Genomic DNA, 17,974 nt, shown 5'->3' with positions numbered 1-17,974 from the left:
TTTTTTTGTCTGTTTCGGAGTCTGCAAATTCGTCGTCGGTATCACGTCGGAGGATGTTATCCAGCGGGGTCCTGCCCTTTTCGTTCGTTCAGCCCGTTGCGTTCCGTAAAGCGCATCTTTCCGCGTTTAACGACGTTAAACTCGCGGTTGATGAGAGTCCCTTGCCAACTTAACGAATTTTCGTCGCATCAAACGGAAATTTCAGCAAAGCGTTACCCGGTAATGGTCTGCGAATTGGCCGGTATAAAACGCAGTTTACCGTCACCGAGAGCCGTACACTCCGGATCCTAACAGTTCCACGAGTTTCTGGTTTCGAGCAGAGGTGGCTCGAGGCGGAGGTTACACGCCGCAAAACGCGCAACTCCTTCTGGCTTCTCTGTCGGCCGGTGCACGGTGGTGCACGCTGGTTATTACCTGGCGGTCTGAACTCGAGCTCGAGCTCGGTGTCTGTCTATCGATCGAAAGAGTGAGAATGCCACTCGGCCGGACGAGATTCTTATCGTTATCCTTGCCACCGCCCGCGGAGAATGGAGTATTACTCGTCGGCGCGTGTTCGAAGGGACGCCGATATCGGGCAACGATCCTTAAACAACTCACCGTGAGCCACCGGTGTCCAGCACGGTCACGGAGGGGTTGATTCTCGGTTGCTGCTTGCGGAAGCTCCCTTTCTCGCGCGTACTTAAGAGTCCCCTCTCCACGACTGCACTTCTTCCTTTGCCCCAATCCCGCATCCGAGCTGATCAGCGACAACTGATAGCCGCGCCTCACGAAAGGGGTTTTAATTCCGCGGTGACTCAGCCGCACGCATTTGCCCGGAAAGCAATAAAGTTAAGTGTAAACACACAGAGCAGTCTCTCTGTACGAGACGACCCTCTCTCCGGCCGGATGGGGTTACGCCTTTCTCTCGTGTCTTCTTCGTCGTCGTCGCTCCGTCTGCCGCTCTCCGGTGTCGTGTGACACGCGTGTCTGGGGGTGTTCATGCGTTAATCGTGACTAACGCCGAAGGGTTCCTCGGATTTAGAGATACGCAGCGAGCACGCGCGGGAAAATATGCCAGCTCCGATACCAACGGATGTCGCGTCTCTGCGCGTTGAGAAACTCTGACGTACAGAGTTCTACTCTATATTTCTTAGAAACTCCGTTCCTCTGATTTCGGCCAAGAGGGAAAACGAACTTTTGCTTTTGTCGAAATCGGACTTCATCGCGTCCAGATTTTAACAAAATTCCCTTCGAGATGGAGTCTCTTTAGGGCTCAGCAGAATGGCGTTCGTGCGTATTAATAAAACAGGAGCCACGAATTCGCGTCGGCCTTTGATCCGTTCCGACGCCGGTTTGTTAGATTCTATTCGATATTTTCGATGTCTGTGACACGCATGTTAAAAACCTGCTAGGTAGGGAGGAGGGGCTAGCGAAACCCGGCGAATCGCTTTCAGTGGCAATAACGGACGAAGAAAAACGTGGAACATGCGAGACACATAAATATGGCCCCTGTTCGGCGGCATTAGGAGCTTATCGTTATTCCGCACACGTTGGCCGTTCGTCGCAGCCCACAGGCACTAACTACTTGCGTTACGAGTCGACCAAGAACCTTCCTCTACCCCCCGGTAGATAAACAACAAGGGGGGAACGACCACTACCACCGTCGTCGCCCTTCTACGGAGCCTACCTCTCGATAGCTATAAGCATTTAATTTGCATAGAAACGCGACTAACTTTGGCTATTAAACGTTCTGCGCCTTGAGGCTCACGCCAGCTTTCAATTACTCGAACAGCAAATCCTCGAATCCAGCCCCGTCGTCCCTTATTGCTAATCCACGAAGGATTGTTACCGGCTGATCATTTCGCTACACGATGAAACGTGTAGCTATTAAGCACCGGGGGGGAAACGTCCCCCTGGACGATTCTCCGATATCGGTGGAATTTTCTGACTTTAGCTCAGATACCTCGTTCGTGGAAATAGCGTATTTAGAAGAAAATAACGTATTTAGAAGATTCGTTCGAGCTCTGTTTCCGTATCTCTATATTCGTGAACACGTACGAATAGATTTGTACGAGCGTCCGCTATTTAATCGTGGCTGGGCATCGTTTCGACTACCATGAAATTTTTGCATTCAAGTTCAACCTCTTAACTGGTATAGTAGCTCATTCGTTTTTCATTCGAAAAGAAAACTGTACACATGATTACGTATCGTAATTACAATCGTATTATAACGTTATATCGAATAAATTTCTATAAATTTTCGTGAAAACAAACTTTAATATTCTCAGTTGCAAGACTTTAATTTATTCGAACTCGAGTGTCAAGTCTTGGCATGAAAAATATGTAACATCGCGAGGAATTTCATTAGAAATCTAGCCAAGAGGATTTAGAAATCTTTTCCAATCAATTATTTCAATAAATTCAACCGATATCACGAGTTGCCGCGATCAGTTCAGAATGCAAGCGTGGCGTAACTTGGTGGCACAAGGAGTTTGCCCACCTTCGCTACTTTGCAGCGAAATTTCGATCAAGATTCCCAGCCGGTGGTTCCCGAATCTGTAACGGCAAGTTCCGAGACCGTGGATCTTACCACTGCTCTCGCAAGGTTTCGTTGAGCCAAAGCTCCCTCGATTCGTGGGACATGTCTACTCCCCGGCATGTAGGACTTGAACCGCTAAGACCTTCTGTATGTGGAACAAGTCTCGAACTACTCGCCGATCCGAGACCTTGACCGCACCAGCCACGCAGCCACGGTTCCAAAGGCAGGATTCAGCGGGATTACTACGAGATTATGGGGCAACATGGTTATTGACGAAGCCTCGTAACTTTCAAATCTGTCGCGATTTACTTCGACAACAGCGGGTCTTCGATCGGCAAGATTTTGGGAACGTAGGACCCACCTGGTGCCACGCTGCGTTACACGTATGTACATACATATGTATGTGGGAAGATGGTTCGCACAGATGTGTCTCGTGGCACGAGGATATCGAGATATAAATTGTCCTCGTTTCTCTTTCGATCTGATAGACTTTGATCAGGAGAAATGGCAGATCTAAGAAACTTTATAGCCATTGTGTGAAAGTTGAAGCGATCAGGCGCCGATCTATAGAGTTTATCCTGAATTAATCGAAATAACCAGCATCGTGATTATTCTGGTTATTGATCTAATTCCGCGTAATCTTCATATCTTGATGGAGAAGCTCAAGTGTCCCAAGATTTTAGATTAAGCCGCTCGCGAGAGATGGAATTGCAAACCTCTGCAACATCAAGACCCTATTAATCACGATTAATGTGAGTAATCTCTAATCACTCTGTACTTTTTGCCACGTTCGTCACATTTCAACTTTGAATCTCTGATATTCTTTTCGCAACTGTAATTTGTACATACAGAAGTCAGAATGCACGATGTTTCTCTCATCGAACATATTCTTTCGAAAGCTGTTACACATTTTTCTCTCTTTTGCGCGCAATTTTCGCGTCCCTCATATTTGTCACATGGGGTTGTTACTCAGTGAAATGCAATCCATCTAGTTTCGTGCAATATACAGTACGCAATATACAGTCTTTTTCTTCAGCATACCTTTCACAACGTGTTCCCACGAAACCTGACCAACGTAATTTAGTTATTTACGTGAAAGTCCCTTGTTTGATCGAGTCTAGTCCAGAGTATTACTTGAATTGGAGTGTTTGCTACTCATTCTGATACGCGCCAAGTACGCGCAGGTTTTCTTTCAGCTCACGGCGGGGATGTTTATTCGCCATAAGTAGCGGCTTCTCGCTGCTTCAACTTCGACGTCGTTCGGTATTGTGAATAGGCACCGTGATGGCTCTTTTCACGAACTACTTTCCCATCATCCGTTATCACTCTGTGCATCTGTGGCCTCATTTGCAACCATGTATGGGGCTGTTCCGCGCAGTTCTTTCTTCCTTCTTAGTTCTTTCTCTTCCTTATTCGTTTCTTCGGCTTTCTCAACTTTTCGCCCTTTTAATCTCACTGGCTTTTCACCGGGGTAGAAACTTTTTCTCCTTCGACTTTCCTCTCCTCGAATACCAACCCTTTTCACCGAGCACCGCGACTCTATTCGTTTCCCTTCTCTTCTTCGTTCCTCTCTCTCTCTCTCTCTCTCTCTCTCCTTCTCTTTTTCATCTGCATACGCCCAATACCGAAATCTTTTTCATCCGTCAGATTACATTCTGCATTATAAATTTGTGCGCGTTAATCTCGGAGAACGTCGGAATTTCAATCTATAATTGCGTTTCGTAAATCCCACGTTAATTGGTAAACTACGGCCACGCGTGCGAATTGCACGCCGAACGACCCTAGCGACTAACCGTGGCGGTTTGTACCTAGCGTATGATTCACCACCGAACTAAATCCCTTTGAATAGGACAGTGGGCTCCCGAAAGTATCTCAACACTTGCCACAGGAAACTTTTACGTCCGTGTCGTGCGTCACATTTATTTAACGCTGTAACAGGTTATACAGACATTACAGAACATTTGTTGCAAGCACAGGTATATTTAGTCAAGAGATTACTGCAATGATAAACTTGAAATTTATTAGTATTCTGCCGATTATTCGAAGGCTTTTGTGATCTCTGCGAAATATGCAAAGTGATACACTTAAGCGAGGCTATCTATAATGTATCTTTTCGAATCGTGACGACGCAGAAAATATTTTTTATCTAACATGGTAAAAATATTTTTTTTCTAAGTTAAGTCATTTCTTCCAAGGAATTTTCAATTAGTGTTTTCGTTAGTGAAGTCATTAGTGTTTTCTCTTACATAACTATATACTCGTTTGATTGTGCCGTGAAACTTGTAAAAAAGAAAAAAATACGTTCAGATATGTAAAACAAACACGATCTTGAAAATTTAAGTGTCACGCATAAATTTATTTCTATCGGGACCTTTGGAATTGAACTCGGTCGTTAAAAAAACACTAATTTCATCAATTTACGCAAAAACGGTATCTTTAATCATTTCCGAGATATTTGACAAAGTATGTATCCTCTTTGAGGGTAGTTTTCACCCCCCCTTCGAAATTGACGATTGCCGACAAACAAAATTAATACGGGTCTGATATTTTTTCGACAGCTACGTTTATGCCAAATTTCATCAAAATGGGTGAGTCTCACTTGTGTTCCCTTGGAAGCGCAATTCAGACAAGACACGCATAGTGCAAAGTTGTACGAACATTATTGAGTACCAATCGATTCAAACTCGACCGCGCGGACTCGATTCAACAAACTAACCTAACGCCACAGGTTCAAACATCAGGCTCCGTTAAAATTCCAATCTGGAGGACGACGCTACGCAGGCGAATGTTCTCGCGATTGCCGTGTCGTTTCCTAGCCCGGCGACATCAAAGCTCGCATCGTCGAGAATGGCGCTGCGTCTCTCGGCGTCGCGGAACAACTCGCAAACTGCCGCTATTCCGCGTCATCGTCGAACTTGTTTCCCGCCTAAGCAGGCCGTTTCGAAGGCCGGCGATGGCGCGGTTCAATTGAAAGGAGGGAACAGCCATCGGCGGTGGAGGCGGCGGGCTCCGAGTGAAAAAGACGGCGATTTACATGTGCAATTTTCCGCGAGGGGACACACGTGCGCCGCGTTACGAGCACACTATTCTTTGCCCCGGTGCTACGCATTTCGCGTAAGTGCCTCGGTGTGTTTCCAGCCCGGTCGGTAATCGGCCCCGGCCATTTCGCGCTGGGCACGACGCAATTGTCGTCTAGAGCTTTTCCACGCTTCTCACGCCGCCAACAACCGCCCGGATATAAATACACCGTGCTCATTACCGTTATTACCGGGCGCGATAACGTTGCATTAATTCCCGCGAAATGATCGGCAATGTCGGGACGATAGCGCGCGAGAGGCCGCGGCCGTTCTAAAATTCTCTTCCCATGGCTGGAAATTCCGTTCGAAGGTAAAAAGAGACGAGTTTTTTTGCCGGACGCTAAGAAACGATACTCGACTGGAACCTAGGGTAGTTTTCCTCTTCAATCTGCGTCGTTACTTGTCCCTTCCCCCGTTGATTAAATTACACAACGCTTCGTGTCGAGGCTCGCGCTAGGATTCGAAGAAAATATGCACGAACGTGAAATGATAAGGGTAATTGGTGGCTTTCAGCTTTGATTCGTTTTCGCCGGAAATGCCGCTCAACCGTTAAATGAATGGGCTGGTCGCGATGCGGGTCGTTTTGTGCCCGCAAACATCGCGCGGTCGCGCCTGTGACACTAAGAAAAAAGAATTTGACTTTTGCGTCGGTGCTCGGTGCATTATCAGGTTGATAATTCCACGCTTAGTTATAGTTCCGGTAATATTGTTTCGCGAGCGCGGTTGAGTGAGCATTTATATTTTTAATGGTATGGAATTACGCGTTTCTTTCCTCGCGGTGCTGCAAATGGCACGATTTGGTATTAAACTCGGGTGTAACGGTACAACTGATAAGTAAAAATACGATGGCAGCGGTAGTATCGTTTAAGCAGTTCGTTGTACTGTTTTCTAGCGCGGAATTATCACGAAGCGTTTAATGATGAAAATTTAAACTAGACGCGCTCGTTGCGCAATCGCTGTACTCTAGTACAGCGAAACATTATCTCGTCGAGTAATTTGCAAATAAAATTCCGCCGCTACTTAATTTTCATAACCGAGCGACGCTTTAGATCCGTGGTTGCCATGCATGGGGCAATTGGAGAATGAGTTATTAACAATAACGAAAATTTAACTTTCTAATTCTTTTCCTTTCCATGGATGTTGTGTTCTTTGGCAGCGTGTTTTGATGCCCCGTGAAAAATTCATTTTTTGAATAATAAGAATTACATGTCACAGGGGTGAGGTATCAAGATTTTAGAGATGACCAAAAAAAAAAAAAAAAAAAAAGAAAAGAAAAGGTTGGAAACTACTGTTCTAGATAGTGGAACTTTTGACAACTAGAAATCGTGACAACGGTTGTAAATTATTGTCCTAAAATGGAGAAACGGGACTTGCCATTGCCATTTCCATAAATTTTCGAAATATCCACCGTTAAAAAACCTGCGGGGAAGTGTCCGTAATATCAAAGCGTTCCCCCTTTCCCGGCAATACGTCTTGTCGCCCCCGCCATACGTTAAGCATTGTCACAGTGCGCGGGGGCGACTGGAACATACCGAAACCGGGGCAACTTGGAGATATTCCGGGCAGGCCTCGATAACTTTTACGCACCCTCCGAGCTTTATAGGGCGCGTACGCTGATCGGCAGAAATGGTTTTACATATATCACATCGGTGGAATTCGATAAGGGGTGGGACGTCGGTGATGGCGGTGGTTCGCGCTGGCTCGCGCTGGCTCGCGCTGGCTCAGGGTGTGGAAAAAGTTGTCTCGGTTGGCCGGGGGTCGGACTTGGAACTTTTTTAGACCGTGGCAAGGTTAGTCGATTAACGGGAAGAGCACGGCGTGTACGTGCGGCTGGTGGACCAAGCGGTGGACGGAGGCAAAGAACTCGGAAGAACGCGAGCTCGGAACTCCGGCGTCGTCCGTCGACGAACATGAAAATTGTACGTAGCCACGGCACGGCCACCTTCTTCCGACGCCTTCTCCTACCTGCGCCATCCACCTCACGTGCAGACCCGCGATGTCCCTGGTCTTTGCAGGGACCTGGCTGGAACTGAGGTTTCCTTTAAATATTCATTCCGTGTAGCGGTTCTGCCCAGCCCACTTTAATGTTCTCCCGTTATCCCAGACACTGTTCTGCTTTTTGCATATGAGCGTGCTTCTTTCCTCCCCCCCCCCTTTTTTTACCTCTACTTCTTCTTCTTCTTCTTCTTCTTCTTCTTCGTTTGCTTCTCTTTAGCTTGTGTAACCGGCACGGGGAAGAAGAAGGAAAGATGGAACCGTCGGTACGAACGAAAGGGGTGGGGGAGAGTGGATCGAGCGACAGACGCGAATATCCCCAAGGTACAGATTTAATATTTATTTCCACTACAGGACGCTCGGCTGTGCGTACGAAACTTCTCCTGTTCGCCTGTTATGCTCTCGGTTTGTCGGGAACGACGTCACGAGTTTTCTCGACGATCGCACCCCAGTCTCCCGTGTCGTTCCCGCTTCATATTTAACCCTGACGCGCCGCCATTCGACGGCCATTTTCGGTGTTGCTCGAGGAGTAGCGAGAGATATGTAGTTGATTGTATAGCGACGATGTACAACTTCCTTCTAACGGTGTGAGAGTTGATACAGCATTCGTGTGTTCGCGTACAATTTGAAGAAATTGTGATACACGTATTTACGACAACGCATTTCGTTACTTTTTCTCGTCAACTTGTTGTCGTTTTTGGCACGGATTATGAAATTATACGCGCTGCAACGTTCTACAAATACTATTTCATTCCGACAACAATGCGACAGTTTTATTTTCCCTTCCGAAACATTCTACGCTTTATCTGACGTGACGAATCTTTGTCAAACGCAAAAACCCTTTGTATTTGTATTTCTCCTATTATTATTTTATTTCTGCTTCACTTCCCGACGCTCTCGCGACTCGTCTACACGCGTCACAGGGAAACAATTCTCACGCTTTTGATAGTCTAGATTCTGTTACCCCCTCTCCGTGTACGATACCTCGCGAAACAGTTTCTGTCGGTGCGTTTGATTTCCAAACGAATCAATGGTATCGCGTAGCCACGCTGTAAACGGCTGTAGACGTGCACGCGTCTGGAGTTGCGTTACAGGCCCTATGTGGATAGCCTGGCTGGCAGTCCTCGAGCGTAGTGGCAACGTTACGTACAATGGTGAACGTTGTTGTAATCGTGGCGCGGTCTCAGGTGCAGCATGACCGGACCATTGACACGTAGGCGTCGTTAAAGGGAAAAGGCAATCGTGTTTCAAAGGAGCCATTATTTCGGTAACGCGTGCCACGGTGCGCGCCGCCTCTTCGTCGGTGACATCGCTTCAGCTTTCCATTGCCTCTCTTTGCTCTTTCAATCGGTGTCGGAGGGGCGGCGCGGCGTAACGCGACGACTCGTGGTGTTCGTTTAAGTCGCCTTCCGTAATGCCGCAATCAACCGTGCTCGGCGGTAAAAGTAACTGCCCCGATGATGTTGTAAACCTCGCCGATTGCTTTTAGCTCGGCTCTAATAGTCGGCGACCGCTCTCTGGCTGTGCCGCTCGAGCTAGAAAAGGAACAGCATCATTTTACGATAAATCTTGGATCGCACGATCGCGATAAAAGCTGGATTAAAGGCCCTTAAAGTCGCCTGGCTGTTTCAATCGACTGCAAGAACGTGGCGAGATACTCGCACGCGTCAAACGAACACGATGGAAAAACCGGCCAGTTCGATCATCGTCGTCTTCGTCCGGTGGCGAAGTTATTAATTAGCCGCTCAAGTGTGTCTGGCACGCGAGAAATTTATAAGGGATGATTTTTTTTTTTTTTTTTTTTTTTTTTTTACGAAGCGAAAGGAGAGGTGTAATTAATCGTCGAACGTGCGCGTTCTTTCTTCAAAGAAAGTGGTCTTGACTTGGCTTGGAGGGTTCGGTTTAGGTTGGCGAGCGAGCGCAGAAGCTCGGGGGATCGTGCTCGATCATTTTGGTTCTCGATTCTCGCGCGAGAGATACATTTTACAGCGGATCTCTCGTGAAATTCGGGAGATCGGGTAACACACCGGGTTAACTTATTATCTCGAGCAATGTATCTCGAGCGCGACTCACGAGCGGATTCGGAACGAAGACACACGACTCGCGTGTTTTATACGCGATCGGTTTAGAGGGAAAAAAAGAAGGCAATATTTATCGCTTAATGTTGTTGACTTTTCGATCGGCGGAAAAAAAGCTGACCGTTTTGCATAATCCCGTATTGGATTTATGATTAATTTAAATTGATCGAGTTTATTAGCGATATCGCGCGAGAAGTTTATTCGTTTCGAATACGAGTTTCACATTTTCGGCGTTGTTTTCGGGTTTCGTTTTATTGAAAAATGAATCGAAATGAATTGAAATACGATTGATATTAAACTTTCAAATGGTACGTTTCTCTTCGTTTGGGGATTTCATCGTCGATCCGGTCGCGTGTTCACGCAAACAGTTACTCGCGCGAGATACATACCATTTTTTTTACGAAAATATTTTTACGCCTCTAAGATACACGTGCGTTATATATGACGAAGAGAATATTTGCGAGTAACTCGGTGTATCAACTGCTCATAAGTACTCTTCACTGCAAACAGAGTATATAGGTTAAAGCTCACACGATATATTATTGTTTTATTGGTCGCGTGCAAAAGCGTAGGTCGAGCACTGGCATGATATCCTCGAGGGACCAAAGGCCCTTATCTGCACTGCAGGCAATGCATCGAGCTGCAATCCTGTCGATTCGGTCTCTCACTTCCCTCCAGTTCCGTCTCGCTTCTTCGTTCCGTCTGAACTTCCAAACTCTTTTCCTCCGCCAGTGTAACGCAATAAAATCTAAAGCGTAGCGCCGGCCTCGCAGCGTACAAAGAACAATGACAAAAGAAAGGAAAATAAAGGAGGGGCAATTGAATTAAAAAAATTCCACTCGACATTCTCGCAATTTCAAACGCATTGTTTCATTAGGCAATTGGCGAGTACGTTCTAAGTTTAAAACAAATATCCGTTCCCGAACCAGATTAATTAAAAAAGTTTCGTCGTGCGATAACTCGTTCAATAACTATAACGTGGAATTGCAATCCTTTTATTCCTTGGTCTTCGCATCTTCGAATTTTTCGATGGCAAAAGAAATACTTGCAGGAACTCGAAAGCTTGCAACGATTGTTCGATGAAGCCCGTTACTCAAAGAGTTGGCGACGCGAATTAATCCGAAATTCAATAAAACGTTAATTCCGTGAAAATATATTGCCGATATATTAAATTTCGCCACTAATTTGATGACCGAGCCAGCGCGATATTCATCGATGTGTAACAATTTTAAAAAATCGTATAACGCGCAAGGAGAACGTAACAGAAACGCGAAGGGAGAGCAACGACGTGTAGTCGATATTTTTCAAACATCTTGGCATCCGCTGTACGAAAAAATGACACACGATCTTTCCTTCTCTCAACCTTGGGGCAATCTTGTGCCATGAAGTTCGCAGATTAATTGGCTTAACCGATGAACATCGATCCGATTCTTTTCTACCCCTCGCGTTTCTGGTAATCGCGGGTTATCGCGCCATCCCCATTTCCACCCTCGCCGAGCTATCATGAAACGTGTAATCTTTCACCGACACCGTATTTCTCCGTTCCTCCCTGCCAGCCGTTTCCTTTCCTCTCCGTTCCACGTGGATCGCGATCCTGCCTTTTAATTCGATTACAAGCGAACCTGTGAGCATACACGAAACAATGTAAACCGTTACAGATTACTCGCTCGCGTGATACCGTCGCTACCCGATTCGCCATTCGCGTATACGACTGTCGTCCCTTTCGCTCAGCTTTTACAGCTTTTATAGCGAAATCTCGGCATCGCGCCCGTTTCTTTTCCTCTACTTTACACTGCCTTTACTGCGCGTTTTATCGTGTTTTTATGTAAATTCATATATACATATTTTTTTTTTACGTCCAGTCTCTCTAAGATTTTTTTTAAAGAAACGCGAAAATATTGTTGGAGCAACTTTCCTTGTGCGTTTGTAGAAAGCTCGAGGAAATGGAACGAAGATTCGCTTCGTACTCTGAATACTGCGAGTATTTTATGATATGAAGTATATTGTAGTAGTCTACGAGTATATTAAATTAATTCCACGTAATATATCAAATTAATTCTATGAAGTATATTGTACACTAATTAGTGTATTATACAGTGGTGTATTAAATTGTACTCATATTTAATACTATGTACATTAAATTAATTCCACACAGTATAATAATATACTCGAATTTAATACTACGAATATTCTTTTGGAATTGTACATATGTGTTTGCATGTGTCGCACACTCTGAACAGTCGAGCAAATTTAAATTTCTTCGCGGCTCGGCGACACGCGGTCGCGTTCTCCCGGTTTTCGGATTTTTGCGAACCGTAATTTTGCAATCGTCTTTGTTTATGTTCAGAGAGGAGAGACAGACGTCACGCCGCGACGAAATCGTACGAGGCCGATGATAGATGTCGAAATTTCGTTTGCAAAGTAACAAGTTCGGTGACTAGAGGCACCCACTGTTTCAGTGACTAGCCCGCGCAGCCGGCAGCGATCAATACAACCCCAAACCTCGGTTCGCGTATTTCCGAACCCAGTTTACCAACCGGTCGACGAAAACGCCCGAAATTCTATCATGGAATTGCAATTTCGGGAATCCGAAGAACGCGCGTTAGACAGCGCGTTGCTGGTTGTTTGTTGCAATACGTTTCTTCGACGCCGCGTAATTTTCATGGTACTTACATATACGTACGTACGTATGTATACACATCCATGGTGGAGAAGTTGTTCTTGGCGGTCAGTCAGCCACGTGAAAATTGCAATTGTCGCGCATTTATCGCGGGACACGACGTCGATTATCGCATTTCGTAAAAATCGCCACGCGAAATGTGTTTCACTCGCGCGTTTATCAATCAGCTATTATTATTACCGGCGATTATTCATGGAAACGTCTAACTGAATATTAACCTCGTTGGAAATTTATGCAAACAGATTGGATTATCATCGCAATTTCGAGCCGTGTTAAATATCTAAATTCATCGGGCCGAATCTTCGTGGGGAATTAATCAGTTCGTGAATATTTCAGACGTTGCGCCATGTTGAATCTACTAATTCCTTGCAATTCGATGAGGGAAAGGGAGTAAATATACATACATATACATCACTTGAATTTTTTCGAATCTATTTCTTCTCTCATACGTGTTCGTCAGCATCAAAAAATACTGCAACGTATCGAACAGCTGGAGAGAAAAATATTACGAAACAATTTCACATTGTGAAATTTGATATTTGAATGTCTTGTGAAATACTCGGTAGCTTAGCTTTGATGCTTCTTCTGGTATTTTCTTGCCCCTCGTAATCAACCATGATTAACTTCCAAGAATTCTGTCACAATAAATAGGGTAACACAAACTAAATTATCTATAAATTATCTATAAATTATATAGGAATTATCTATAAATTATATAAGAAACAACTGTCATGAATATTCCTTTTTCTGAAAGACAATCCAGTTAGAGTGGAAAAATTTCAGACCTCTGAACGCAACGATACAGCCGTCTTTTCCCACAGCGAGTACAGATGGTCAAGACGGTAGTTGAAACGTGCGTGCAATTAAGTCGTGGAGGGGTTAGCCTCTAAATTAACTTATTAAGCGCGAGTGTGCCGGCGAGCACGGATGCTTAACGCGCCGACCAAGTCGTAAATAACGTACAGAGCCGCATTTTCTAACCGTATATCAGTGCGGGGTCGAGCTGCATGTGCAAGAAGGCACATGTAAACGAGCGAAACGCACGCCGTCCTGCGCGAACGAAGATTCCGCTTTATTGCATCGTGCCTCGCGCAATCTCACTTTCGACGGATTCTCGGTAAATTTCCAAATATTCTAAATAGTTGTAATATTGTGAAATCGATCAAAGTTGTCAGGAACCTCGGCAAATACAAATTACTCTTGCCCCTAAAAGTTGACGTAATAATTGCTACCAAATATCTCGGCCCCCTGCTGTTGTGTCTGCACTTTCCTGAAAGATTGTTACCTTAACGTATAAAGTTTATATTTTTATTTCGTCTGTTGTTTCAGTTGGTTCTACAGATGTAGCTGTAATAAATCTCAAACCTTTAAATATAATAGAAAAAAAAAAAAAAAAGAAACAAATTCGAGGTATCCGAGCAGAGAATGTTTATGCACTTGCGAGAAATTTTTACGCATTCGTGCTAGACAAATTTGCTATGTTATTATTTATAAAAGATTAAGGTTGCATACATTTTTGTAGCTAACATTATACCAGAAATGCAAGAAATTTTGCGAAACGATAGAAAATAATTATTCTCTGAACGGTGTTCTTCCTGAATTCTTTGTTGATTCATTATTCCGTCAACGTATCGCGAGTAAAATATTTGTTACGAACGAATTTGCAGAAATTATACCTAAAGTTTAATCGCATTTATTGTTTTACACTTTATTAGAGTAAGTTCTCGGTACTGAATATGTTGGCAAGGCAGAAGCCTGATAATGAGCTTCTTTTGATACTTTTGGATTGATGTTTGATTGTTTGATAGACCTTTGTAGAGTGTGCACGCGGTATAGAGTATAATAAAGAGCGATTATAATATTCCGCGAATATATAAGTCCCTGCGTACATTTATCTTATCCTTTCAACAGAATATTTATTTAATTAGTCTGAAATCTCCAGGCTCGGCAAACAGTTGTATATGTAAATTATATTATATTTGGATTCTTTGCTTCGTGTTTGCACCTCCTATGGTTTTTCAACCATAAACAGCTCTGCTTTGATCCCTCTCAAAGTAGTTACATTTAGAATCTTACTTACGTATACACGACTCTCTGCGTAAACTGTTTGCAGAACTTTAGTTTATTTTATCTTTGCATGGATCGTATCACGAAGTTTATCGTGTTAGTTCTTTATAGGTATCTGGTCAAAAGAAGCACGGATTAACCATAAATTTATCATGGACGCGTATCGTCGAACGAGGCGGCGTCTCTTTATGCGAAACGAAATTGAAATCGTTCCAATATACGTTGAACTAATATATTATCCGCTTCCAAGGAAAGTTAATCCCCTTTAAGGTATATTTGTTCTTTGCTTTATTCGTTATCCCCTTTCAGTCGATTGTTAACTCTCGCTTTCTTTGCCACGGTAACCGCAGTTTTCCTTTTCGACGAGCGAAAGGGAAATTTTCATATTCCCCTGTGCACAGGGAAATCACGAGAAATGAAATTTAACACGAAACCAGTCAAAGTGCGAAGAACTGAAACAAATGCTGGGAAAGAAAAATGTCGAAATTAATGGAGAGCAAGTAGAACGCTCGAGACTCGAAGGTTAATTTCGTACACAGTGAAAGTTTGCAGAGGAACACGCGGAGCATAGAGTACCGTGAACTTTGTCATAAGCCAGGCATTGCATGGTCGTTGGCTGGGTTTTGTCAATCAACACGCTTTTCCACGTGAATTTTCTTCAGGGTCGCTGACTCGTAAATACAAGTTCGCCGCAAATCCGAATTTCATGGGGAGAGGAGGGGGAGAGTGAGGGTGGGAGAGGTGGAGAAGCAAAGATGATCTGTTTCCCTCTCTACGGCCCTTTATCGGGCTTCCGTAATCCAGAAGCAGCTCTGAAAGTTTTGAAGTTCGATAAAGCGAACTGCGATTATGAAAGTTTCCACTCCTCTCTCTCTCTCTCTCTCTCTCCTCTCTCTTTCTCACGTTTTCTCTTCCACCTCTCGTTTAGTTGAACTGTCCAACGGTGCACGGTTCGACGGGATTCAAAATTAAATCCATAACAGGCTTTGTTTGGTTTTTGTTTCCGTTTTTTTTTTTTTTTTTTTTTTTTTTTTCTTTCCCACCCCGTACAGCTGCAACTGAAAGGTAAAACGGTGAGATTCGAGTCTGGGTAGCGGTGCGGTGCCGTGCCTCGTATTTTACGATCGTTTTCACCGGATGACGAGACAGTTAATTACTCGGCGAATCTATTCTAGACGTTTCGATTATAATCCCATCCGGGTGAAAAAAATTTGTTCGACCCGTTGGAATGTCTCTCGATTTTAGAACGTGCATAATCTTTGTTTGCTTTATCGTATTGGTACATTGTATCGACAAACATTCGCACGAGTTTGATCAATTTTCTTCGAAAGCGAGTATTACGAATTGAAATGTTTTTTTGGAATTTCAAGGGGGACTTTTGGAAAAGAAAAAAAAAAGAAAGAAGAAGAAAAAAATTGCTTTCGACAAATCAATAGGGAATGAGAGCGACGGTGAATCGATGGCGAGATCGATTCCTTTGCCCAATCATTCCGCTAACCAGAGGTCTGGCTTCAGTGACTTTTGGAACGATAGCTTCCAGAATCCCTTTCGCTCACGCCAGTCGGTCCGGATCCTGTAATCTGTTATCGTAAAAATCCTGCTCGCTGGCTTTAAAGGGAGAGCGAGCGGGGAGACTTGCTGTATGAGACACGAAGCTCGGAGAGCCCGGGCGCGTTTCAGGAGAACAGAGGAAGCGAGAGAACGGGAGAGGATGGAGAAAAGGGACGAGACGTCACCCTTCGGAGAGGCGGAAGAGTATCAATATCACGCCTCACTGCCGTCTCTACTGAAATCCCTTCCTATGGCCGTCTCTTTTCGCCGGGTCCCTTATTATCGGCTTGGAAAAATAATCTTCCGAGTACGAATACCCAGCCAGGCAGCGGTTGGAGGGTGGCGAGGGTGGAGTTTCTGTCGAATACCGCTCTGATCGCGGTTTAATTTTTGCCGTTTCGTCGTCCGTTGCTTTCCGCTGGCTCGAAACAAAGTGGATTTGCGGAATCCATTCCGGCGGCTTCGCGGCCTGGCTGACTCTCGATCCGCTGACTTTTTGCGAAATAATATGTAGCAAACGATTTATTCGTGGCGCGTTTCACGCGAATAAATGCCTCGATAAATCAATGCTTTGTTCCGCGACGCGGCACTCTGCGAACTTTGCGTTTTGCACCCGTGCGCTACGCTGTTTAAAATAATCAAACTGTCTCTCTCTCTTTTTCTCTTCGTTTCTGTGTATTCGCTGTCGGGCGCCACGCACGCGTGCGGAAACGTTTTCGAAACTGTCCCACCGAATGATAAATAACGTCGAAGAAAAAGGGTTCCGTGGATCATTGGTAATTCGGTGGGAGAGACCGAGCCGATAACTTTTTTTACGCGGCCGCTGTCGTTCCCCCGGCTAGCCAGCCGTGTTTCAAAGGGTGACAAAGTGTACGCTCAGCGTTGTATCGTCAGGTTGAAATATCGTTTCGGTGAATTGTTCGGAATAGCTCTGACACTTCCACCATCGAGCCATCGAGGCGGAACGTGAATAAAAAACAAAAAAAAANAAAAAAAAAAAAAAAAAAAAAAAAAAAAAAAAAAAGAAACCACGATGAAAATGGTTCCATGACGTTGACTTGGCTGGTTAACGAATGTGGGAGCAAACGGGCGAGACACTTTCTTCGAAGTCTGTCTCGAAATTTGTCTTGGGTTGGTTAGCCAGCGTTAACGGACGGGGTAAATTTGTGCTCGCCGCGTTATCTCCTCCATAGTTTGGCGAACAAAGAACGCGACGCCTTGCCTAACGGTGTCTAAAAGGTGTCGCTAATTTAAACAAACCCGAGAGTGGAACCGAGGGACAATATTTTCAGGATGGAGAGCGATCCCAAGTCGCCAATTAAGCCACGGCGCTCTCCTGAAACACGTTCCCGTCAAAATCAACAAGCTGACACTTTTCCAAGTACAGATTCCCTTGTTTGCCGATTTCCCTCTTCCTTTATTTACTTCGGCACCGCCGTTGCGCCGTCCCCGCTCGCCCCCGCGGCCTCTTTCGTCCGAGTTCTTCCTCCTTTTGGCCGTTGCCAAAAGTCGATTCGCCGGCGAACGAACCTTCGTGACCGGTCGCTCGCTGCAAATTGCATAAGGGGTTGGTTTAAAGCGAAATCCTCTCGCGAGGACGGTGAACCCGCCTCGTGAAAGTTGAACGAGTTAATCTTTGACGAGTCGTCGGATGACTCTAATGCTCTCTCGGCGATGTCTTGAAGTCGTCGGTTTTGAAAATTTGTTGCGATCGTCTGCTGCGATTTCACATGATACGACGTCTGGTTTCATCTCTGTTTCGATGATTCGTCTTTGATTCGTCTTTGTCGATACGTCCTCCCTCCGAGGAAATGCGCAATTTTTTTCCCATTTTTATTTCGGTATTTAGGTTTTCACTCGTTGTCTCTTTCTTTCGCCAGTACAAGTATTTTCAACAGATCGTCGTTTAAATACATCCTCGTCGAAACAGCTAAGAATTAATTAAACTCGTGTATTTTGCAGATGAAATTTTTTCGCCCGCCCCATCGCTTTAATTCGTATTTTAATA

General features: G+C 44.8%; 1 protein-coding gene across 2 annotated transcripts in view; it reads left to right on the top strand.

Moving 5' to 3' along the window:
* LOC122532395 (semaphorin-2A) overlaps positions 1-17,974 on the top strand; it is a 592,180-nt gene that overhangs the window by 146,633 nt on the left and 427,573 nt on the right. For both annotated transcript variants that reach the window (XM_043661155.1, XM_043661159.1), the window contains exon 3: positions 2,930-2,932. In XM_043661155.1, coding sequence (XP_043517090.1) covers positions 2,930-2,932 — 3 coding nt within the window. The remainder of the gene's footprint in view (positions 1-2,929; positions 2,933-17,974) is intronic.

Source organism: Frieseomelitta varia, unplaced genomic scaffold (assembly GCF_011392965.1).
Source record: "Frieseomelitta varia isolate USP_RPSP 00005682 unplaced genomic scaffold, Fvar_1.2 scaffold_140, whole genome shotgun sequence".
Lineage (NCBI taxonomy): Eukaryota > Metazoa > Arthropoda > Insecta > Hymenoptera > Apidae > Frieseomelitta > Frieseomelitta varia.
This window is presented reverse-complemented; position numbering and strand designations above follow the sequence as displayed.